The sequence below is a fragment of the Bubalus kerabau genome, chromosome 16 (genome assembly GCF_029407905.1).
Source record: "Bubalus kerabau isolate K-KA32 ecotype Philippines breed swamp buffalo chromosome 16, PCC_UOA_SB_1v2, whole genome shotgun sequence".
NCBI classification, from domain to species: Eukaryota; Metazoa; Chordata; class Mammalia; order Artiodactyla; family Bovidae; genus Bubalus; species Bubalus kerabau.
Window position 1 is genome coordinate 75,808,311 of NC_073639.1, and position 23,512 is coordinate 75,831,822.

The 23,512-nt window shown below is 55.1% G+C and overlaps 1 protein-coding gene across 7 annotated transcripts in view; it reads right to left on the reverse strand.

The window, feature by feature from the left end:
* Positions 1-23,512, reverse strand: part of SPECC1L (sperm antigen with calponin homology and coiled-coil domains 1 like) — an 86,493-nt gene that overhangs the window by 15,893 nt on the left and 47,088 nt on the right. For 4 of the 7 annotated variants that reach the window (XM_055549714.1, XM_055549711.1, XM_055549712.1 and 1 more), the window contains 7 exons: positions 22,110-22,273; positions 20,806-20,897; positions 19,246-19,336; positions 13,457-13,540; positions 11,207-11,363; positions 10,505-10,727; positions 8,525-8,627 (listed from right to left, as the gene is read on the reverse strand). In XM_055549714.1, coding sequence (XP_055405689.1) covers positions 8,525-8,627; positions 10,505-10,727; positions 11,207-11,363; positions 13,457-13,540; positions 19,246-19,336; positions 20,806-20,897; positions 22,110-22,273 — 914 coding nt within the window. The other 3 variants (XM_055549715.1, XM_055549713.1, XM_055549716.1) reach the window with 2 other exon arrangements.

Here is a 23,512-nt window from a genome sequence, read left to right on the forward strand (position 1 = left end):
CGCTTCAGGGCTCTGGAGAGCTGACTGATCTCCAGGAAATAAATTAAGGCAATTATTCAGGAAAAGGGACTAAAATGGCAGGGAAGAACAGAAAGCAGGCAGCCACCCCGCCAGAAGTCGCACTCATTACTCTCTTCTCTCAGGCTTTTTAAAACAGCACCACTGTATACAGGAGTCAACTGCAACGCCGCATGGGGACGGGGCCGCACGGCTGGGCTGACAACACAAATCCAACACCCAGGACAAGCGCAGGACAGAGGGGGACGGGGCCGCACGCAGCAAGCCTGCAGTAGTTTACCAAGCTGAGTCAGAAAACCCTCAGGGAAGCGGTGGCAAGGTGCATTCTGTAATCTCTAGAGCAACTGTTACGAAAACAACTTAAAACAGTGATATGGCAATACTTGGTTCTGCGCTACCTGCCTACCAGAAACACTAGAAAGACATACCCCATGCTAAACGCAATCCAAAGAGAGCCGGGGTGGGGGTATCGGCCAGAGGGCACGTCAGAGTAAAGAAGAGTAGCACGGATGAAGGTCATTTCAGGACAGAGGGAAGTTCCTCCATCCTCGACATTTATGTACCAAGTAACCGCTGCAACACACACAAAGCAAACACCCTCAGCCCTGCACGGAGACACGGAGAGCCCGCAAGCTCGAGCGGACACCCCCGCTCCTCACTCAGCAGCCGACAGAGCCAGAGGATGTGGATGGCAGGCAACCCACGGCTCTAACTGACCTCCCACAGCAGCAGAACAGCCTTTAAAAACTACACACCATGTCCTGGGCCACAGAACAAGTCTCGAAAAATCTGAGAGCGACTCAGGTTACAGAGAGTGCGTTCTCTGACCACAATGCAATTAAGTTAGAAATCGATAACACAAAGCTCTCTGGAAAATCCTTAAGTGCTTGGAAACGAACTGGCACACATTTGTATTGTATGTATGTTTAAATGACACTTGTCTTTTACACAGAATCGAAGTTCTTAGCAGAGTCTGATCTGAGAATCTGTCAGTCACACACAAGTCCACCCAGAACTTTAGTCACTGACTTGTAGCTCACAAGCTTCCTGAGATAGGACCGCCTTTCTATTTCTTGACTCCTGTTTCAACGCCCAGCACACGACTTGGCACAGGGCTTAGTGTGTATGTGATAACCTAATTTTATATTGGGAAATATTGCTAGAAGGCAAGGAGGGCACAGCACACATCCCTGTGAAACCATTCGTGTCCATCGATTCTGATTCCGCTCACCTCCACTCAGAAACGCAGCATCTTTCCTTCTTCGGTCCACGCGCTAATGAGCAAATCCTTCAATAAAACTGTATTCTTACTGTTTGAGATTAAGTCATCTCGGGCAGTACTAAAAGCTTCTGCTCATTTATTAAAACCATTCTGTAGTAGATGAAGTGATTTCATCGTCTTTGGATTAACTAATCCATCTCCAGGCCTAGCATTTTATCAGAGAACAATGAGATTTCAAAGGAAAGCTCTTAAATCAACCTTTAGCGGCTCCTTGATTGTATTCAATTAGGTTTTCCAAGAACAAGAAAACAATGGTACAACAGAAGCTGGTAGATATGAAATTTAGAACCGAAGGAAAACATGCTGAGAGGGTGAGCTACCCCGCTGCCTGGTTCCTCTGCTGTGGTCAGCTCACACTGCCAGGCCCTGGAGGGGCAGTCAGAGACCTGGGCCCGCCGACTCCCAGCAGCAGCGCGCACGGGCGATGGCGGAGGGCGGTGGGTCACCTCCTCTCTCCGTGAGCACTAAGGAACTAACTGTGTACTTAAATTGGCTTTAAAACACGACTGTCTACAAGCTGGGGTGCTGATTAGAACAGAAAAAGAAAAGCCTCAATCTGTAGGGCAGTGGTTCAGAAGCACCCCACGGCCTTCAGGGAGTCGTCTGTCCCGATCCCTGGGGGGGGGCTCAGGCCCGCGTCTGCAAGCCTGACAAGCCCCTCCGATGGTGATATTCCCGTATTTAAAACTTCAGTGAACAGCTGGTGGCGGGGTGCAATTTAAGGGAGGAGAACGTGTTGGATAAAAGGCCCTCACAAGGCCGTGCAGTGTAATGGACAGTGACTCATATCACAGCGGCGACCACGGCCACCGCAGGCGCCTTCAGGAGGCTGAGCCTCTCAGGAGGCTGAGCGGAAGCGAGCCAGGTGTCGGCCGGGGAGGCTGCCCCCGCTCGCTGGCCGCGCCCACGACGGGCAGCAGGCCCGCTCACAGGGCGGTCGGGACCTGAGGCGCGTGCTGCCGGTCACGTATCAGCCCCGCTCCTGCCGGCTGCGGGACCGCTACTGCCGGGTGTGTCCCACGCGGCGGGCTTCAGGGAGGGGAGGCTCATCAGTACCTGAGGCCAGATGAGGAAAGGGCTCTGGCACGTCCGACATGGCTCTCGACGAATTAGGAGCTCTATCAGATACATCTCTCAGCTTAAAAAGATTATGCATATAAAATTATATCCAATTTTAACTCACAGACCTTGAAAATACAACAGCCAGCATCCTACTTGACTTTTAAACAGCAAAACAGATGTTAGTTTCACAGGAAACGAAAGCCAGACAAAGAGTAAAATAAAGCCGTATGTAGATACCACAGCAGAAGTCCACACGGTAAGCAAGCGGAAGCGCGTCTGCAGCAGACTGTCCAGTGTAGAAAAGAGCTTTTCTTTATGTACAGCGACCCATTTTGCTTTGCATTGTATTTCCTCTTGCATTTTAAGTATGCAGGAAATGAAAAAAATTTTAAATTATTAATGGAGGATTTTAAAGAATTGATTTGCGTTTTTTTTTTTAACCTAAGGCAATGTGCCTTAAAATCACAGAATCAGAGAATTTAAGTGGGAAGGAAGCAAGAGACATTAGTTAACTCATTGATTTAATGTTTGAATGATCTCAATCAACTTGGTTACTTAAATTTTTAAACAACTTGACATATGGCAAAGTTCCATAATCTAGGGGGAAGTACTTTCTAATTATCTCAAATTAGTCAATTTATGTAATGGTCTAGAAAAATTTAAAGCTCATGTTACAAGACGACACAAAGTAACAGAAAAATAATACTTTAAATCTATTAAACATGCAGCAAATGCTAGAATGTGTACGACTTCCTCACTTAAGCCTCCATTTTACAGGAATGGAGTTTAGGAGGAAAAGGGAGGCCCAGAGAGACTAAGTAATTTGCTAAAGGTCACACAGAAACAGGCAGAGCTAACAGCAAACCTTATGGACCCTCAAGTCCAAGGTCTTAATCACTACTCTGTGTGCGACTCTCACAACATGGTCCATGGATCAAGCGCAATGCCTACAGAAATGCAGATTTCAGAGTCTCACTAAGCACCTCTCGAAATAGAAATGTTGAGGGCTGGTCCTCAGGAATCTGCGCTTTCCCCACAGTCTTCACAGGATTTTACAGAAAAACTTGAGAACTGCTATTCTGAACATGAACCTCCAACGTCTCCCATGATATTTGATATACAAGTTCAGCCAGCCACTGAGCTCTGCCGTGTGCAGGGCCTTCTGCTGGGCGCTGGGAGGCACAGACGGGCCCTTATAAGGCGCTCACAGTCTGGACAAGGAGACACACATGCTGGCACGTCAGTACCCTCAGGGTTGGCAGGCAGGGCTCTGTGACACGGGGAACATGAACTGCAGATACAGAGAGCCCCCCCACACATGCCCTGAAATGCAGAAAAGCACGCATTCTGGACTGGGGTCCGGGATGCAAGAGGCAAGGAAGCACGAGCTCCAGCGCCGCTGGGAGGACGCCCCTGAGGGATGACCCCTCGTGGGGCGGGGCGGGCAGAAGCAAGGTCACAGATGCTGCCTTTGAAGCTGCAGGGGCGGATGCCCCCCAGACGGAGGGGGCGCAGTGAGAGGGTGGGGGGTTCGGGGGCGGAGGTGAGGCGGTGGAGGAGCCGACCAGACTACACAGAGGCCAGGTCAACCACCAGAGGCCTTGCTCTCCACACCAAGGATTTGGGGCTTTAACCAAATGGCAGAGGGGAAGCAGCCGACAGAGAAATAACCAGATGGCAATTTCAAACTGTTTCAGCAGCCAAGAAGCTGGACAGGAGGATGAGAAAATCACTTATGTCCACGCAAAGCCTCAGCGTCATATGTAACGCCCACAACAACCGCACACCGTCAGCAGAAGACGGGACGACCACAGGGGGTCACAGGGCGGACCTCAGCGCAGTCACGGGAGCGACCCACGGAGGCTCACACGCTGCGGATGAACCAAGCAAGCACGGCCCTGGATGAGAGCAGCAGTCACAGAGGCCCACGCGCCGTGACCCGTCTGGAACAGGCACGCGACAGAGGCAGCAAGCAGACCCACGGGGCCCACGTCACACGGGGAGTGGCTGCTGGCAGGCTCGAGACCTCCCTTCAGGTTGATGAAAACACTGTAAGACCGGCCGTGGTGAGGGCCGCGCGCCTCTGGGCACACGCCTCTGGGCACACCTGGACATGGGTGCCGTGTCTCATGTGAAGTACAGCTCAATAAAAACGATGTAAAGGAAAAAACCTAAGAGGCCGGGCAGTATGGACTTACGCTCCAGATCTCGGCACTGGTGTTCTCGCGGCTCGGCCACTGTCAGGGTGCAGGACTGATGTCGCTTTCACTCAGCATAATGTTTCCAGGATTCATCCCTGTTGTATCATGGATCTTGCAATCCATCAAAAAAAGGATCTTTCCGTTTACTTAGGTTTCAATTTCCTTCACAATGTTTTGTAGTTTCCAGCAAACAAACCTTGTGCCCCCTTGGTTAAATTTACTTATAAGTATTTTACTGTTTTTTAAAAATTTTTACTTTATCGATGTTGTGTTAATTTCAGGTGTACAGCAAAGTGATTCAATTATACACACAGGTGTATGTGTTCTTTTTCAAATTCTCTTCCATTAGACGAGCACGGAGTACGGAGCGGCGTCTCTGCTACACAGGAAGGTCTCCGTGGCTCCTCCACTGTGAGCACCGCAGCGGGCACTGCTCCAAACGCCTGGCCCCCACCCCCCGCCCCCTGGGGACCATCAGCTCCCTCTCTGAGTCTGTGAGTCCATTTCTGTTCTGTAGTAAGTTCACTTGTGTTATTTTTTTAGATTCTGCATATAAGCGATACCATATTTGTCTTTTTCTGACTTACTAAGTATGATAATCTCCAGGTCCATCCAAGGTGCTGCAAATGGCATTATTTCATTGGTTTTAATGGCTGAGTAACACTCCGTTGTACACACATGCTACATCTTCTTCACCCACTCATCTGTTGATGGGCATCTAGGTTGCCTCCATGTCTCGGCGATTGTACACAGCGTTGCAGTCAACACTGGGGGATGTGTGTCCTTCTGAACCGTGTTTTCCTCCAGAGGCATGTGGGATCTTAGTTCCCTGGACAGTGATCAAACCTGTGTCCCCTGCAGTGGAAGTGCAGCATCAACCACTGGACCCCTAGGGAAGTCCCCCAGATATATTGTTCTCTATGATGCTACTATAAATGGAAATTCTGAAGTTCATTTTCAGTTTTCATTGCTAGTATAGAGAAACGCAGATAATTTTTATAGGACCTCAAGGTTGTCAAACCAGTCATTCCTAAAAGAAATCAGTCTTCAACATTCACTGGAAGGACTGATGCTGAAGCTGAAACTCCAATACTTTGGCCACCTGATGTGAAGAACTGACTCATTTGAAAAGAACCTGACGCTGGGAAAGATTGAAGGCGGGAGGAGAAGGGGACGAAAGAGGATGAGATGGCTGGATGGCATCACCGACTCAATGGACATGAGTTTGAGTGCACTCCGGGAGTTGGTGATGGACTGGGAGGCCTGGCGTGCTGCAGTCCATGGGGTCACAGAGAATCGGACACCACTGAGCGACTGCACTGAAATGTATCCCGTAACTGTGGGGTTTGTTCACTAGCTCCACCAGTTTTTCTGTGAATCCTAGTGGTTTGCCAGGTGGCATTCAGGTCCTCTGCACACACACAGTTTTGCCTCTTCCTTTCCAACGCCTTTTCTCCCTTCCTCACACACCGCCACCCCAGGGGGAACGTGCAGCAAAGGTCGAGTAGACGGTGAGGAGCCGTCCTTCCTGCTCATGCTCACCAGTGAGCGAGACGGCAGCGCCGGGATTCCAGACGCCGTGGGCAGCTGGTTTGCTGAGCGTGTCCATCGTGAACGGGTTTTCCCTTTTACTCCGTGGCAGGGTGTGTTGGTTTTCCTTTCCGTACGCTGGACCAGCTTTGCATTCCTGGGACAAGCCGGGCTCGGCCATGGTGCACAAGCCCTGTTATTTGCCGCTGGACTCTGTCAGTACTTCATTAAGGATTTCTGCATAAGAAATATCGGTCTGTGGTTTTCTCTTCTTGTGATGTCTTTTTCTGGCTTTGTTAATCAGGGTAATACTGGCCTCACAGAATGAACGAGGACATGTTCTCCGTTCTATTTTTGGAAGAGTCTGAGAAAGTCGGCTGTTAATTCTTTGTAAATGTTTGGTAAAATTTACCAGGGAAGCCATCTGGCCCTGGGCTTTTCTTTGTTGAAATTGTTTTGATTACTAATTCTGTTCCTTTAGTTGCGATAGGTCTATTCAGAATTTCTTTCTTCTAGAGTCAGTTTTTTATAGCTTGTATATTGCAGGGAATCTAAATCGTCGAGGCTAAGTAATTCGTTTGTGTACTGTTCACAGTATTCCCTTTAATCCTTTTCGTTTCTGTAAGGTCATTTAGTAAAGTCCTTGCTTTTATTCCAGATTCTAGTAATTTCAGCCTCCTCTTTTTCTTTTTTGTCAGTCTAGGCAAAGGTCTGTACATGTGCTGATCTTGTCAAAGAACCAACTGCTGGTGTCAATTATCTCCTCTGCTGATTCTATATCTGTTATTTCTGCTCTGATCTTTATTATTTCCTTCTTCTGACTGCTCTGGGCTGAGTTTGTTCTTCCTTTTCTACTCTCGTCAGGTAGACGATTAGGTCACTGATTCGGGATTTTTCTCCTTTCTAAAGGCCGGTGCTCGCAGCTAGACGTTCCCTGGGAGCTCCTTTCCAGCATCTCCCCCAGTCTCCTTATGTCATGCTGTAAGTATTTCTTCCGCTATTACTTTCTAACTTCATTGCACTGTGATCAGAAAAGATACTTTGTATAGTCTCAACGTTTTACAGTTTATCGACATTTGTTTTATTGCTCAACACACAGCCTATTCTGAATGTTCCATGGGTGCCTGAGAAGTATGTGTATTTTGCTATTGATGGACAGCCTGTGAGAGACGTCGCACAGGTCTGATTAGCAGTTTATGAATACTGTCTATGGTTTGGGTCTCGTGTCCTTGGCTAGGTGTTTCTATCAGGCTGTATCCCAATCATTTACTGCTCTGCTTATTCTGCTGAACGATTGTTTTATAAGTGGACAGTTCAGTGGCATCAAGTACATTCATTCACACTGTTGCACAACCATCGCCAGCATCCATTTCTAGAACTTTCTTCATGCATGACGGCAAGTCTACTCTTTACACAGTGACTGCCCGTGACACAGGCCCCGGCAACCGCCATGCTACTCTCAGTCACCAAGAGTCTATTTCAGGGACTGCATATAAGTGGAATCACCTAAGATTTGTACTTCTGAGTTCAGCATAATGTCTCGGAAGAAACCTCAACGCCCACCGACAGATGCATGGATGAAGACGCAGGGTATAAATACACGATGGAGTACTACTCAGCCACAAAAAAGAGTGAAATGATGCTCTCTGCAGCAACAGGGACGGACACAGAGATTGTCGTACTAAGTGAAGAAAGCCAGAGACACATACATGCCATCACTTACGTGGAATCTACAAAAATGATACGGGTGAACTTACTCACAAAACACAAGCAGACCAGCAGACGTAGAGAACACACTTATGGTTAGCAGAGGACAGTGGTAGAGGGGTAAACCAGGAGCGGGGTTAGCAGACACGAGCTACTGTGCGTAAGCTAGGCGGACAGCAAGGCCTCGCTGTACAGCAAGGGGAGCCACGCGCAGGGCCGAGTAGGGGCCTGCGATGGAGAAGGGTCGCATGGATCACTGGATCACTCTGCTGTCCACCTGAAACTAACACATTACAAACCAGTCATACTTCAATTTCCACAGACAGGCTAATAATACCACAAGAGAGAGAGAGAGGCTGACAGAGGGCCAGGAGCGCAGGCTACAGAAGAGCCCGGCTGAGAGGCGACACGGGCACAGAGCCCGCACAGGGGAAGCGGAAACGCTGAGATACAGCTCAGCGGAACGAAAACTTTAAACATGATAAGCAACATCTTCATTTAAAGAAAGATGTATTTTCACTCTTAGTCCAGTGAGGCCTCCACAGAGCACTCAACCAGGACTTAGATGAGAAATGCTATGGCAGCTGAACAGGAGCAGCGTGGCAGTCCGCTGCTCTGGACGGGAAGGCACTATTTCTCCCAGGACACCCCACTACGTCTGGGGCTCGTGCTGCTCAGCGGGCTGCGCCGGCAGCAGCTCCCCTGGACAGAAGAACACAGTTACCTGATAGCCCTCGGTTTTCTTCTGACACCACTTCAGCAAGGCGTTCCTCTTGGACCCCCCATATTCTCTTGCCAAGGCCGACAGAGGATCCTTCCTTTCTTCCCTGCGAAGTGGAGAGAAGAAACATTTCAACTCGTGTTCCTTATCAGAGCACCCTTCCAAGCCAGAAATCCAACAGAACAAACAGAACACCTCAACAGAACACATGCACCCTCGGAGGCGGACAACAGCCAGAGGCATTTGCACGCATCTGATTCCTCTGTCAACTTTTACAGGCCCCACAGACCCACTGCTGTCGGGGGCTCAGCCGCTGAAGGGAGGCCCTGTCACCACCCACAGGGAAGCCGTGTACAGGGCCAGCGCAACGTGGCCCGGGACACTTGGAGTGCAGCGGCCACGCCGGCAGCGTGCAAGAGCCGCCACGGCTCCTTCCCCTTGGGCCTCAGGCTTCCTTGTTGTTACATTTCATCTCACGCAACGTCTATGTCCTCAGTCACTTCACCTTCTTTTTAAAGCACTGAGTATAATCACAAAGGATGGGGCTAACCCAGGTGCAGGATCACTGCTGCCTTCAGAGAGCACACAACTGGGGAGGCAGATACGACAAAAGAGCAGCAAGCAGGAACACCGCCCGCAGCGCGTCTCCAAGTCTTTACTGCTCAGCTGCACGCTCCTTACTGACTGCAAACAATTAGCATTTTCCCTTGCATAAAAAATAGAGTTTTCTGTACACTCACTCACTCGGCACCTCCTTGCGAGGCTCGACCGTGTCAGGCCGTGCGCAGGCGCTGGGCGGCGGCAACACGGGGCCCGCCCTCAGGGAGCATCACCGTGCACACGGGGCGGGCAGCTCGCTGAAGCTGGGGAGGAGGCAACAGCCACACGGGTCCTCCCCAAAGATTCCACGTGGCGCACTTCAGGGCACTGCCCACTGCTTGGGTGCAGAAGAACATCCTGCCCCAGACCGGACACCGAGGCTAAAGAGACTGTGGCCAGCGTGCCAATGGAGCAAGGGAGACCCGAACCCAACCCCTCCAGCACCAATGCTTCCTTGCAGGGACCACTCCAGGGGCAGGACAGAACACAGGGGCCTGCGGAGAGCGAGCTCTACAGAACAAGCCGTCCCTGACCAGCAGAGCCCTCTGCACAGCTGGTTTGATTTCCAGCCATGACTGCAAGTAAAGCAGATTCCAGCCCCACAACGTCCAGCCCGTGTCCTGGACGTCACAGGCGGCAGAGTCCCCTTCCGTCTGCATTCACCCTACAAAGGATGATAGGACACCAGAGCACGCGTAAAGAACGAAGCTTTTCCAGTGCAGAGGTGTGTTGAAATAGCACCGATTTTTATTTTAGAACCAAAAGTAAAATACAAAAATATTCCAACCTGCAGTCAGACCCCTGTCTCGAAGAATGACACGCTTACCCGCGTGCGGGCTCACCGCGCCCCTGTTAGCTAAAGGGTTTATGCGCGTGCTGGCTCACCACGCCCCTGTCCTAGCTAAAGGGTTTACGTGCGTGCGGGCTCACCACGCCCCTGTTCTAGCTAAAGAACGACACGCTTCTGCGTGTGGGGGCTCACCGCGCCCCTGTCCTGGCTAAAGGGTTTATGCGTGTGCGGGCTCACCGCGCCCCTGTCCTGGCTAAAGGGTTTATGCGTGTGTGGCTCACCACGCCCCTGGCTCACCGCGCCCTGTCCTCACCGCGCCCCTGTTCTAACTAAAGGGCTCAAGGCGGTGTGTCACAACAGCACCGAACACAGGAAATGAGAATGAAGATAAAGGTGAGAAGTGAACAAGACAGAAGAGCAAGCCAAGAGAAAAACAAAAGCACCTGTCACAAGCACCATGAAAGGCTCCCTCTCCTCACACAGCCACTCTGCTACAGAGACAGCCTAGAACGGCACCAAGCCCAGTGCAGCCCACGGGCACCGCGAGAAGCCGCAGGAGGGAGCCTCCGAGGGGGAGGGGTCGTCTCCTGTACCTTTACGGCCAGGCAAGGAAGCCGAGGCCAGGAGCGGTCCTGGGCAGGCGCACGGCTTCTCACAGAGGGGCCGGAGCCGTGGGCACCCCCGCCGGGGGAACGAGACACAGCCCACGTGGACAGTGCTCCCCTCGCTCGGCCAGAAAGGCGGGTGCCCCCGCTGCTCACTGCGCCCGGGGCCGCTCTTCTAAGAGGTCGGTCGCCGAGAGGCAGGGCGTTAAACCTGAGTGTATAATCTGAGTTTAAGAGCCCAGAGAGTGCACTCTTATTCAGACCTGTAGGTCAACAACCAGGGGCAGTCCCGCCTGTGCACTCACTGAGGCTCGGGGCCTGCCAGCGCCCGCCCTCCTCCCCACCCTACGCTCCACACACAGCTGGAGTTCCAGCGTCCCCAAACTCACTTTTGTACTCAGCCATTCGCTACTTTAAAAAAGCAAAACTGGGGAAAAAAGAGAAAAACCCACAAAAAACAAAAATAAAAACACCCGCTGCTTGGGGGAAATTATATCTCTATAACTTTGTTTTATTTTTGTACTTTTTATCATCTTTCTCCACTCTGGGCATAGCAGAATGGATCAGAAAATACCTAACCCACAAAGAGAGAACACACACCAGGGCTCGAAACTTTCACAACCCGATCATTCACTCTCAAAAGGCCTGGGATGGCCTGAGGGCAGTGCCCCCGTGGGAAGCACCCTCTACCTGATGCGGCTCCGGGCAGTGGGGGTCACGGAGGCCGTGGGCGAGGAGGAGAGCGAGAGCTGCGGCGAGGCGGCCCCCATGGCCATGAGCGCGGCGGGCGACGCGCCCTCGGGAGCAGGCACGTCGCGCTTCATCTCCTCGCTGCTTCGTCTGGACACTGCAGGTTAGAGCAGAAGCAGTTTAAACCGAGCTCTTGAGACATCTCATTCAGCAGGTCCTCCACAGAGCAGAAACCACCGTGTGTGTGTTCCTCGCTCAGTCGTGTCCTACTCTGTGACCCCAGGGACTGCAGCCCGCCAGGCTCCTCTGTCCATGGCATTCTCCAGGCAAGAATACTGGAGCAGGCTGCCATTCCCTTCTCCAGAGGATGTTCCTGATCCAGGGCAGATCGGGTCTCACCCGCATCGCAGGCTGAGTCTTTACCTTCTGAGCCACAAGGGGAGGCCAGACACTCCCACACAGGAGGAAGGACTAATGTTGTCTCTATCTGACTGATAACGGGAAAGGGTCTTTATCTGACTGATAACGTGAATGGATCTTATTTTTTCACTTCAAAAAAACTGTAAAAAAAGGTACAGCTGTTGAAGTGTGCACAGAAGCCCAGCCCACATTCTAGCACACACCTGGCCACAGCGAGTCCCTCCAAACCTGGTTCAATCACAAACACAACCAAGACCAAAGTAACACTTGCTCTCAACTATCATCAACAAAACCCTTCTAAACTTGGCCAAAAACGGAGGAGACAGAAAGGAGAGACAGGGGCCACGTGTAATTTGCAGTCAAGCCAAATTTTACAAAAACAGGAATCAATGAGACTGAAAAGCAAAAGATGTCAAGTCAACTACTGAGAAGTAAGAACTGTCAGGAAAGTCCTACTTGAAGAGTCTGACAGAGTCAGGCAGGTGCCGGGTTGGACTTACAAAGCCCTGAGAACCGGAGGTGGAAGCAGCCCGACAATGGGGCCACAGGGGAGGCAGCTTTCTGTCCACGAGGCGCAGGGGACCAGCGGGTGCTCACAGCGCTGGGCTGAGCACGAGAGCCGTAAGACACGAGGCCAGGCCCTGACCCCAGACGGGCCTCCTCAGAGGCGCTGGAGTGGGAGCGCTGCGGCGCCAGCCCTGCGGGCACCAGTCACCTCCCCAGCCGGCCGGCTGGCACCTCCTGGCGGTGGAGGGCCTGCACCTCTGCATCCGCGCAGTCATGTGCTCCAAGGCCTGAGGAGACGCGCTTTCTCTGATGACAAGGTCTTAGGAGAAGGATGCGCTTGCGCGTCCGACACAGTTTTATAATCATTCTGCCTTTTTCTTCCACTGTCAAATCCCTGTATAAATCTGCAGTTTCTTTCAAGCGCTGTGCTAGGAAACTGGATGAGAAGCCTTCATAATTTTATATAAAGCACAAGATATAGACTAAGGAAGAATGGGAAGAACCCTGTTACAGGAAAAGGCTCTGGACCCTGGCTTTGCAGGAGAGATTTTGGTTGCACTTCCCTCTCAGCTAAGGTGTCCAAAAACTGTACCAATTGAAATTCACATCCAAGTGGGATGGTGTCCACAGGAGGCAGGTTAAAAAACCTCTCCTTTGCTGGTCCAACTTCTTGTTAAGATATTGAGGGTTAAAAAAAGCCACAAAGGGAAATTAACAAGGACGCTGACAAAGTGGAATGTTAGCTCAAGGAAAGCGGCGTGTGCCCATCAGACACGCCACTGCAGCCCGGCCCGCCACACTGCACACTCCGGCTGCAGGGCGTCTCCGCTCGGAAACCACCTCCAGAACAGTCGCAACACATCCTGCCGTAAATATCCCAACCGTCCACGACTACGGGCTTCTCTGACAGCTCAGTTGGTGAAGAATCCACCTGCAATGCAGGAGGCCCCGGTTCATTTCCTGGGGGGGGGAGATCCTCCGGAGCAGGGATAGGCTCCCCACGCCAGTATTCTTGGGCTTCCCTGGTGGCTCAGCTGCTAAAGAATCCGCCTGCAATGCGGGAGACCTGGGTCTGATCACTGGGTTGGGAAGATCCCACATTTGTTAAGTGAATGGAACTATCTAGCTCTTTTTATTTTTGAAATCAGGGCCATGAAATATGATTTCTATGAGATCTGTAAGATACAATGGGGACATTCAAAGTGAAAAACAATCAATTAAAGAGACAGGTAAGGTTAAACGAGCCTAAAGAGAAGGAACTCAGCTCCATCAGCAGACCTTCCAGATGCACCTCTAAAGGCCGACTCAGATGAAGGGCAGTACCTGAGATGGTCTTTGCGCTCTCCATGGCAGGCACTCTCGGCAGAGAAGCAGGTCGGCTGGTCGAAGACGTTCTCAGTAGATGCTCTGCAGAGTGGAAAGTGCGCAGTGAGGAGACCTGACCCCGAACTTCAAGGACACAGGGAGCAGGACGCTCTCCTCTCGCCCCAGAGGCTAGTCCCTCCTCCCGGTCCAGGCCCCTCGACGGCTCCCAAACAAAGTGCCCGATACAAACACCTCCAGCCGACAAGGGCCATTTCATTCACTTGTATTTCCAGGGATGAGACATCAGTGCAAACGCTTCCAAACCACTGGGAGCTACTTCTGTCTGATGCGATTCAACCAGGAGCCCGAGACCCTCTGCTGCACCAGGGTCCTGAGGCACTAAGTCCACACCCTGCTGGCAGCCCACAGTGTATGTCTGTGTATCGGGGGCACACAAGCCCACGGCCAGAGGCGAGTCAGGACGGACAGGAGTACAGGACGACTCAGGGTCATCAAGCCAGAGGGAGAGGCCACCACCACGACTTGGGGCGACCGGAAGCCTTCAGCAGCGTTCTGACGAGACCCTGTCTGGTCGGCTGTGCTGGGGAGCAGCACTCAGCCCAGGACACACCACAAAGGTCGGGCCGCAGTCCCAGCCGCTGAGCCTCGGGGCTGCTGGAGAGCAGAGGCGGCCGCGGGGCGGACGACAGCCTCCCCGGCCACTGTGTGAGCTTCAGTCTGGGGGCAGCAAGGACCCCCAGGGAGGACAGAAGCAGTCCCCCCACCGCCGCCTGTCCCCCCCTCCGCCACACCAGGCCGGGTCGGGGGACTCTGGAGTCCCCGGCCCTGGGGCAGCAGCTCCCCTGCCCCCTGGCCCAGCCATCTCACCACCTTGGGGCCTAGCTCCAACACCCCCTCCCCGGCACCTGCTTCCCACAGTGGGCGCCCCAGACCCAGGCCAGCTCGCCTCCGTGCCCGGCGCCACTGCAGACAGGCCGGGAGGACAGGCACAGGGGGGCCGGATGTGCTGCATGTGCCCGAGACACGTGCCAGGTGGGGCAGCGAAGACTGCTCACCTCTTCTGAGAGCAACACCCTTGGATGGGAAAGGAGAGCGCGACCGACACAGCCAGCCCCGTGCGCATTGCCCGCTTAAAACACACTCGCTCTCAGCCATCAGGATGTCAGCTGTCTCTCCAGGACAGCGCATCTCTCACTCTGACACGTACTTCCCAAGTGTGTAAGGCACGTACGTGAGGCCATGCCCACACGGCGCCCTGGAGGGGAGGCAGGGCAGCTGGACTCACGCCCCGTGAAGACAGGTCCACCCAGCCCAGAGCCACCACCCCTTCCTCGTCCTGAACCGACGCACCCTGAGCCCCGAGCGGCTGCGCGTGCCCTCACAGAAGCACCCATCGTGCACACAGACGGACTCAGCAGAGCTGGGAGAGCACGGAAGCTGCAGGAAACACGAGTCGGCATTGTAGATGGAGCCCAAGTGCCCACTTCACAGACACAAGACGGGTCCTGTCCCAGAGACTTCATCGCCCGGGAGATGAGAGTGAGACCAGGTGATAGAAACACACGGGTGCAGGGCGAGGGCCACGGGGCACGCGACAGGGGCGCAGCGCACTGAAGCCCACCCGCCCGCCACAGCTGGCTCACTGCACGTCCAAGGACCCACGCTGTCTCAGCTCAGCGCAGGCTGACACCTCCCTTCTGAGGAGGCACCTTTCTGAGGGCCAGGGGGGCGGCTGCGCCCCCCACATGCACACACCCTCCGCTCTGCCGTGTGGGTCAGAGCCGCACGTGAACTGCCAGCACGCCCCTTTGAAAGGCCAGCGCGTCACGGCAGAGGCGGCAGGCAGGAGACAGCAGACGCTGTGGTGACCGGGTCTGTTCTCGGAAACCCTCTCGTCTTTAACCCACGTGAGGGACACAGGGAAGCAGCAGCCCCGGGCCGTGAGCTGCCCGAAGGCTCTGGAGAGGCCTCCCCGGGGAGCGAGGCTGCAGTGAGCACGAGGGTGACTGACAGCCTTTACGCAGGCAAAGGAGAGGGGCTTCCTCAGAGCTCAGCAGACGGAGGAAACGCCCAGACCGGCAGTGCTGAGGGCAGGGCTGAGGAGCGCGGCCCCACCCCTGGGGCAGGGCGTCGGGGACGGTCCCAGGCGGACACCCTTCCGTCCCAGGGGTGGGGTGCAGGGGGCGGGGTGCGGTAGACGCGGGTGACGAGCGGACTGCAGGGCAGAGAGCGGGCGGCCTGGACGTGGGCGGTGTCAGGGGAGACAGAAATGGGCTCAAGGCTCCTCAGGAGCAGACTCACAGACTGCTGACCACGTGGACGAGCAGGTGAGAGAAAGGAGGGTCCCCGTGCACAGATGCGCTAGGAGGAGGGCTGTGGGAGGGAAGCGAGGGTCACAAGCCACACTGAGAGCCGGGGAGATGCCCAGGGCCACCAGAGCCGGCAGTCAGCGCGTTCTGGGGACAGCGGTGAACACACCCAGCTCTGTCACCACCCAGCGGACGAGAGGGGGACGACCTGGTGGCAGGAGGCCACGGTGGCCGGGGTCGGAGCCGCTGCAGACGTTGGGGACAGGGAGAGGTGCAAGCGTGCTGAGGAGAGTGCAGCCGGGAAGCGGTGGGTGTGCGAGGTGAAGAGGTGGCAGGAACCGCAGGGCTGGCCACACAGCAGCCGCAGGAGAGCCCGAGGGGTGAGCTGGGGCCCAGGCGGAGGGAGAAAGCCGCACAGAGACCCCCGCCCACCCTCAACGCACAGGCACATGGCCTGCTCCTCAGTCCTCCCACCTGAGACTGGCAGCTGTCCTCACTTCCCTCATCAAACTTACAGGCAGCGCAGCGGGTTTAAAACCAGGAGCCGAGGGCTTCCCTGGAGGTCCAAGGGCAGGACTCTGCAATTCCCCCAAGGACACCCATTAGATTCCTGACCCAGGAATTAAGATCCTGCATGCCGCAGGGCAGGGCCAAAAGAAAAGAAACACCTGTGACAAAACAGAAATACGTGACTTCTTTCCACTTTTCTGACAATACGCTGGAGAAAACATGAGCGCCTGGACAGTCTGGTTTATCAAGACGGACAGCGAGAAGCACCTTCAGGAGTGAGCGGACGCACGCCAGGCTGCAAGCACAGCCGGGCACGGATTCTCTCTCAGCCTCTGCTGGGAAGCTCCTCGCTCGTGCGAGGCCAGAATCGGGCTTGGGTCCACCCTTTGGAGAAGGCAAACTGCTGGGAAACTTTTCAATAAAAGGTTCTTTTCTTTCTGACTTAAGAGACGTGGCTTTCTTTCCACTGAAGCCTCTGAACTTCGTACGACACTTGTTACATGTACCCTTTATCATAAATCAGTTTTTTCAAAATACTGAATTTTTTAAAAGGTGTACATCTCTGTCCGCAAATAACACAACTCAGTGGGACGATCACAGCAAGTCTCCTTGCAGAAGGTGACTATCAAAAAAAAAAAAAAAAAAAGAAGGTGACTATCCGTGGACCGGTCCGCTTTCTTGGACGTCTGAGCTGAGGACACCAACACGACCCTCAGGCCACGCCGACCCTAGGCAACCCCAGCTCCCAACCATCTGCAGGACCAACCACAGTCTCCGCCTGACCATGGGCCTTAAAGATCACTGTGCGAGGGGGCAGTGAAGACCCTCCCGACTGCCTGGACCCACGTGCCTGCTCAGGCTACAAGCACGAGCCCACACGCAGTCTACAAAGGCCCAGCGTTATGACCCAGACCACCGAATTCAACTGCCAACCATACCAACAGAAGTCTACTTATACCAAGATCTCTGGTCTGAAACCCCTTTCTGTGTCTGACATACAAGCATGACGAAGAAAAGAACAAAAAAGCTACATCTTTTATAACGTACTTCACTGGAGAAACCAGCAAATTACCCACTATCGGTGCAGGAGCAGAGGCAGTGCCTCCGAGTTTCTGGGCTCTTCAACCTGTAAGTGCAGACTGTGCTGTCTGAGCCACGCCGGGACAGGGGACGCGGCGCAGCAGCGCTCCGGCCTCCCCCTCAGGCGGCCTGGAGAGCCACGATGGCTTCTGAGGACCGAGACTCAGCTGCTGGCTCTTGGTTTTGTAAGTGGTTGCTTTCCCTAGTGAATGTTTAAGATAAAAGGCTACACTATGAACAAATGCTCCGGTAAGAAGTCCCCAAAAGTGTCTCCTGCTCTCCGTATTTGCAGTTTCAAGCAAGCCCAGTAAAGGCACCAGAGCAGACAGACGTGGAGGGTGAGGCGGCTCTCACAGGGGACCGCAGACCCCCCTGCCTGGTGGCGTCATCACCCAACCGTTACCAGGAGATAAACAGAAGGCAGTCAGAAAAAGCCCCGAGACACTTACCACACTAGTCTGTGTCTTCAATAACCCTGGCCCACAGACCTGATACACCCATTTTCCACCAACAAAACCAGGGTCACAGGGAAACTCAACGGCAATCTTTGCCCAGTTCCCCAAGCTGGTCCGTTCCTAAGAGCCACTTGCGGTGCTCGTGAATAGAAGTGTCCATGCCCCTTCCCTTTCCACGCCACACACCTGAGGTGAAGCCCAGGGGTCCACATTTTATCGAGTGATTCGGGTGAAGCTCATCCACAGGTAAGTTTGATAAACACTGCTGGGGCTAGCACGGCTCCCCTACAAGCCTCGTGCTGCTGTGAGCCGACCAAGGTGAGTGGGTATGGCAGCCTGGAAGGGGACAGGCTCCTCGGACGCGGTTACAGAGTGACCACACACAGGAGAGGGGGCCCTGGAGAAGGGCCGAGCGGGGAGCCGGGCGCACACGCGTAGCCGGCATGAAGGAACCAGGACGCGTCCGGGGAGGTGCTCAGCACGACCGCAGACGGCCCGCAGCCACCGCGACGGTGGAGCACGGCCGCTCAGGGACGGGGAGCAGGCGAGGCTGACCGCAGGGGGCGTGAGCCTGGGGGAAGAGAAGGCCCTGAGCGAGGTGTGCCCGTGACCCCCGACTCACACCAGGAAGCAGCATCAAGGGTCAGCCCCGGGACCTGTGAGCACACGCACAATCCTGGACCCACCTGGGGGCCAGGAGGGGACCCTTTAAACTGCCACGGGCCTTCCCTGGGCAGGAGGCCCTTCCGGGCGGAGGGGAGACCCCGGGTCCCCCCGGCGGGTGAAGTGGAGGCGGCAGCAGCCTGCCCTGGGCCGCACTGGCCCCGTCCCCACAGCTGCGCGGGCCCAGGGGGCAGGCGGGCCGGCGGGGCCTGCCAAGTGTCTCCACAGCCGCCCCGCCCCGCACGGCCCCCCACAGCACTTCAGCCCCACCCGACGGAGGCAGTGGGGAGGAGGGGGACCCGACCCCCGACGTGGGTGCCTCGAAGAGCCCGTGCTGACGGCACCGCCCGGGCCCGGCTCTCAGTCCCCTCTCTCACAAGTGCCCTGGAGCACAGGGGCCAGGGGAGCGGGCTCTGGAGCCAGGCTGCCCGGCTCCACCGCTCAGCGACTACGTGAGCCTGTGTTCCTGAGACATTCAGCTGCTTGACGCCTCACTGTCCGTACTTCCAGAGTGGGGCTAACGGCGCCCGCCCCACGGAGCGCCGAGAACAGGGCCTGGCAGTGTGCAGACTGCTGCCGCCCACGGTGACGCCAGGAGCGTCGCATTCCCACGTCTGCGAGTAACTTCTCCCGATCTGTAATCAGGGCATGTTCTTAGTAAACCCGTGACACAGACGTATACCAGGGTGGCGGAAACAACACCAAGAACAAATGAAGAGAGTCAGATGAAAATTAACAGCGGAAGTGAAACTCGGTGCGCGAGCCGTACCTTGCACAGGGATCTCCCCGTAGTTTGGTCTCTTATCTGAGAGGGCTGTCAGGGGTTTGGACGTGGAGATCGGTCCACTGATGGAATGTCTCTGAAACCACAGGACAAAGGGTGTCAGACGGCCCTGTCGTGGTCACTCAAGTGCTGGCATCACGGAGGGGATGCCCCCCAAACTTGCTTCCTCCCCCACCGGCCCCCTCCCAGAGGCCTGGGATATTCAAAGTCTTTCAAGTTTCCACACAAACTGCATGAAACCATCCATTTCCACAGGACCACGGAGGAGACAGAGAGAGGAGTGCCCCAGACAGGACCGCGTCCGCTCCCCGCTTATCACCCTGCCTCACTCTGCTCATCAGAAGCGAGTCACTGAGCCCAGCCCCCCCGGGAGGGGCAGACGACACACGAGCGGGGCAGAGGCGGCCAGGATCTCGGGGGCAGCTCAGAGCCCGCTGCCCTGTGACTGAGGGATCTCCTTGGCCCTTTGCTTCTGAGGTCGTTTAGGGCAGGGCTGTTTAGCTCCACTTCAAGGTGCGGCCCTTGAGGGCCCTAATGAACACTCCAAGGATTCAGAGAGGACTTCCCACAGTGGGCAGAGGAGCAGAGGCAGACAAACCCTGCCTCGTGCAAACGCTGAGAAGCCCCGGGAGCTGCTCTTCCCTGCAGAGCGGCCCCCGCCCGGCTGGCTGGGCCCACCCTGTGCTGCACGTGTGGACACCCTCGGCCGGGGCCTGGGGGAGCCCTGCAGGCTGCGGCCTGTCCGCGCGGCTCTTGGCCCCGGGCGACCCCACCCCAGCCCTCGAGCTCCCTCCTGGCCTCCCCAGAGGCAGCCTCCCTGCTCCGTGTGGGTGCCTCCTCCCTGGTCACCACAGACAGCAGCCTGGCCTGCAGCAGGGCTCAGCCCATGTCCCAACCACAGATCTCAGCCCCACGCCACCTGTCCAACGACGTCTGAGTGGAACTGCCTCCAACCCCTGGTCTGGCCTCCCAGCTGCCCGTGGTCCAGGGCCACCCAGCCCAGACCCTTCACGGCCTCAGCGAGGCCTGAAAAACCACCACTGCTCATCTCGAGCCCCGTTCCTGGACACCCGTTCAATGGGAGGAGGCCTGGGGTCTACATGTGTAAAACTCCACACGACCTTCGTGCACAATCAGGCTTGAGGAGCGTGTGCTGGGATATTACACAAGTGCTGAAATGCTGCTGACTGGGGCTTCTATTAATAATTACGTCTATTAATAATTACTTCTATTAATAATTACTGGTTTGTTTTCCAAGGTGGAGAGATGAAATTTTTTAACTTATCTTTACAGAAGTTTACAAAGTGACATCATGAGCGTTAAGCCTCCGCTGACAGCCACTTAGAGCAAGTCCACCGGATTTGACGCCTATCACGTCTTAGTGCCTTTACTTGCTTTCATTTATATCTTCACGCCTTTGAAAAACCTGATTGATAGAGAGCAAGAAAAAGCTCCCTACAGATGGAACACGGCGCTTCCGCTGCCCTCCTTCCAAACGGAGAGCGTGGCGCTTCCTACACGCGCGCAGACACCAGCCACAGGCACCTGCATGGGGGGGACGGCGGCCGCAGGGGGCGTCTTCATGGGGCTTGGGCTCAGAGGCGTCCGGGGCATCGCTGCCGCGGCGGGGCTGGGCACTGGAAGACAGCAAGCGCACGGTGAGCGAGGCCATGACAGAGCGGAAGCTTCAAACCCCCCAGGAGCACCGAGCAGCCAGACGCAGGCTCCCCGGGAACAGCTGCCGCCCCACCTCCTCAGCCCCAGCAGCCCTGCCGCCAGGGGGACAGTCTGCTCCCTAGACAAGCGGTGCTGACTCCCAGGCCTGGCTGTGCCGGTCACGTCACTCTTGCTGTTTAATTACATGGTTAAGTACTCCACAAACCAAGGACTCCACATGCAAAAACCTCAGCAGTGCTTCTGTGGCTGCATCAGGTGAGAGGTTGGGCACATGGTGGACGTTCTGGGCACGTTACATGAAGGGGAGCTGGGCTCAAAGCAGCTTTCCTCCCCGCCCCTGTGGGGCTCAGCACGTCCCCTCACGTGGATTTCCACAGGGGGTGCATTTAACGCACAATGTATAATAGCTGCTCACATGTCAACCTCCCTCTCTGGAATGAACTGCTCAGAAGGAGGCTTCCGGGAAGTCCCTGGGGGCCAGCGGCTGGGGCTCTGTGCTTCCACTGCCGGGACCCAGGTTCAGTGTCTAGTTGGGGAACTAAGATCCCGTGTGCCGTGTGGCCAAAAACAGGAAAAAAATCTGTATTACAAAATAAAAAGGGGCCACCGAATGGCAGTGGATGGTGGCCTGAGCTAGCCGCCAACTGCGCTCCCAGAGATGAGAGAGCAGAGCAGGTGTGTGCGAGGGGCTGGGTAAGAGGCCTTGATGACGGACTGACGCCGGGTGAGCAGGAGGGAGGCTCCGAAACTCCTAGCCTGGTAACTGGGCGGCATGGCACTGCCTTCACAGGGAGAGACGGCAGCTGAGGGGCCAGGTCTGCTTCTGGACGAGAGACGACATCTGGAGATGCCGGGTGTCGGGGTCAGGCAGCACCTGAGTACACAGGCCCGAGGGGCTCGGAGGACGAGCGGGCCCGAAGTCCCACACCTGGAGGCTGCCCGGCTCGGAGAAGACACCTGACCCCCACGTGGGGTCAGCCCGAGCCTGACACCGAGATCTCTGTGGCCGAACAGACCCCAAACCTCCTGTTAAAACTCTCCTTGCAGGAAGACGGACTCCCTGACATTGCCTGGAGTGTGATGGGACTCAGAGCAGGACGGTGCGGCACGCCAGCCAGCCCAGAGAACACGTGTGCATGAGTGAGCCGTCGCCCGCACGGCACATGAGCTACCTTGCGACGCGCTGTCGAAGGACTTGATGAGGGTCTTCACCGTGGGCGTCGGCTCCGAGGACGTCGAGGACCTTCTGCTCAGCCCCATGCCCTGCCTCAGGGCCGCCAGGTCTCTCTCCACAGCATTCATGTAGTTATACACCCGGCCACGCTCCTCCTCCTGCCTGAAAACAACATCCGAGTCAGGGCTCTGAACATGCCCTAGAAAACACACATTCCCCTTTTCCAGCGGAGAAGCATTAGAAAGTATCAGCTAAAAAACAATCGTATCACTTGAGCTGAGTAAATCACCTGGTCTGATAATCTTATTAGATTCGCGAATTCCGGGAAACGATATTAAAAATTTTTACATCAGGTTATTCTAACTAGATTAAGTAACCATCGGTTTCCATCTCCATCTGTGTTAAGTGTAGGTGAGGACACTGGTAATCAATCAGCAGTGAGAGGGGAGGTGGCCTGGCTGAAGACCCTGACTCAGAACAGGGGGGCCGGCGTCTGGGCTGCTGGGAAGGCCTGTCCTGCCCCAGGAGGGTGAGTCTGGCTCCATCCAACGTGCCATTCGGGCTTCCCCGGTGGCTCAGGAGTAAGAATCTGCATGCAATGCAGGAGATGCAAGAGACCCCGGGTCGGAAAGATCCTTTGGAGGAGGAAACAGCAACCACTCCAGTACTTGAGGAGCCTGGGGGCTACAGTCCACGGGTCACAAAGACCGACACAGCTTATCACTGAACAGCACAAACAGAAGAAGAGCAGGGTCCCCACATTCCTGCACCTCCTCAAGGCCTAGGCTGAGACGACAGCCGGACTCTCATTCCTTCTGTATTCAGTCTACTGAGATATGAGAAAAAAAAAGCAGCCTCATGGGTATGTAGCTGGAAAAGGGAAAAGTATTTTAGTGATACTGCACTGGTCATACAGACGCAACAGCTCACAGAGTTACACGTATTCCCCAAACGCTGATGCCTGTCATTAAACGATTTATCTTTCAAGTCTCGTTAGTATCACTAGTGATATCATCGGGAAACCCGTTATGGGGAGCTGCTGAGCTTGCAGTGGCAGATACGAGTTTTCCAAAATCCTCGCATTTACTTAGAAGCCCACGTCTCATCACTGGTGGCACACACTGTCAGCTGTTTCCTTGAAGTGACCAGCTCCTTTAATCATTTTCAAGAAATACCCACCAAGCACCAGAGTCTGAATACCAACCGCTCGAGTCAGTCATTCTCAAGTAAGCATTTTCCCGCCATGAAGACACGCGGGGCTCTCCGCCAGCCCCCCTCACACCGGTGCGTGCAACACAGCCGGGAGCCGAGGCCCGGGTCCCCCAGCACTCACGCCTGCCTCCTCCTCGACGGCAAACGGCAGCACAGTGTGGAGGGCACACCGCGCGTCCGCGCGCCCAT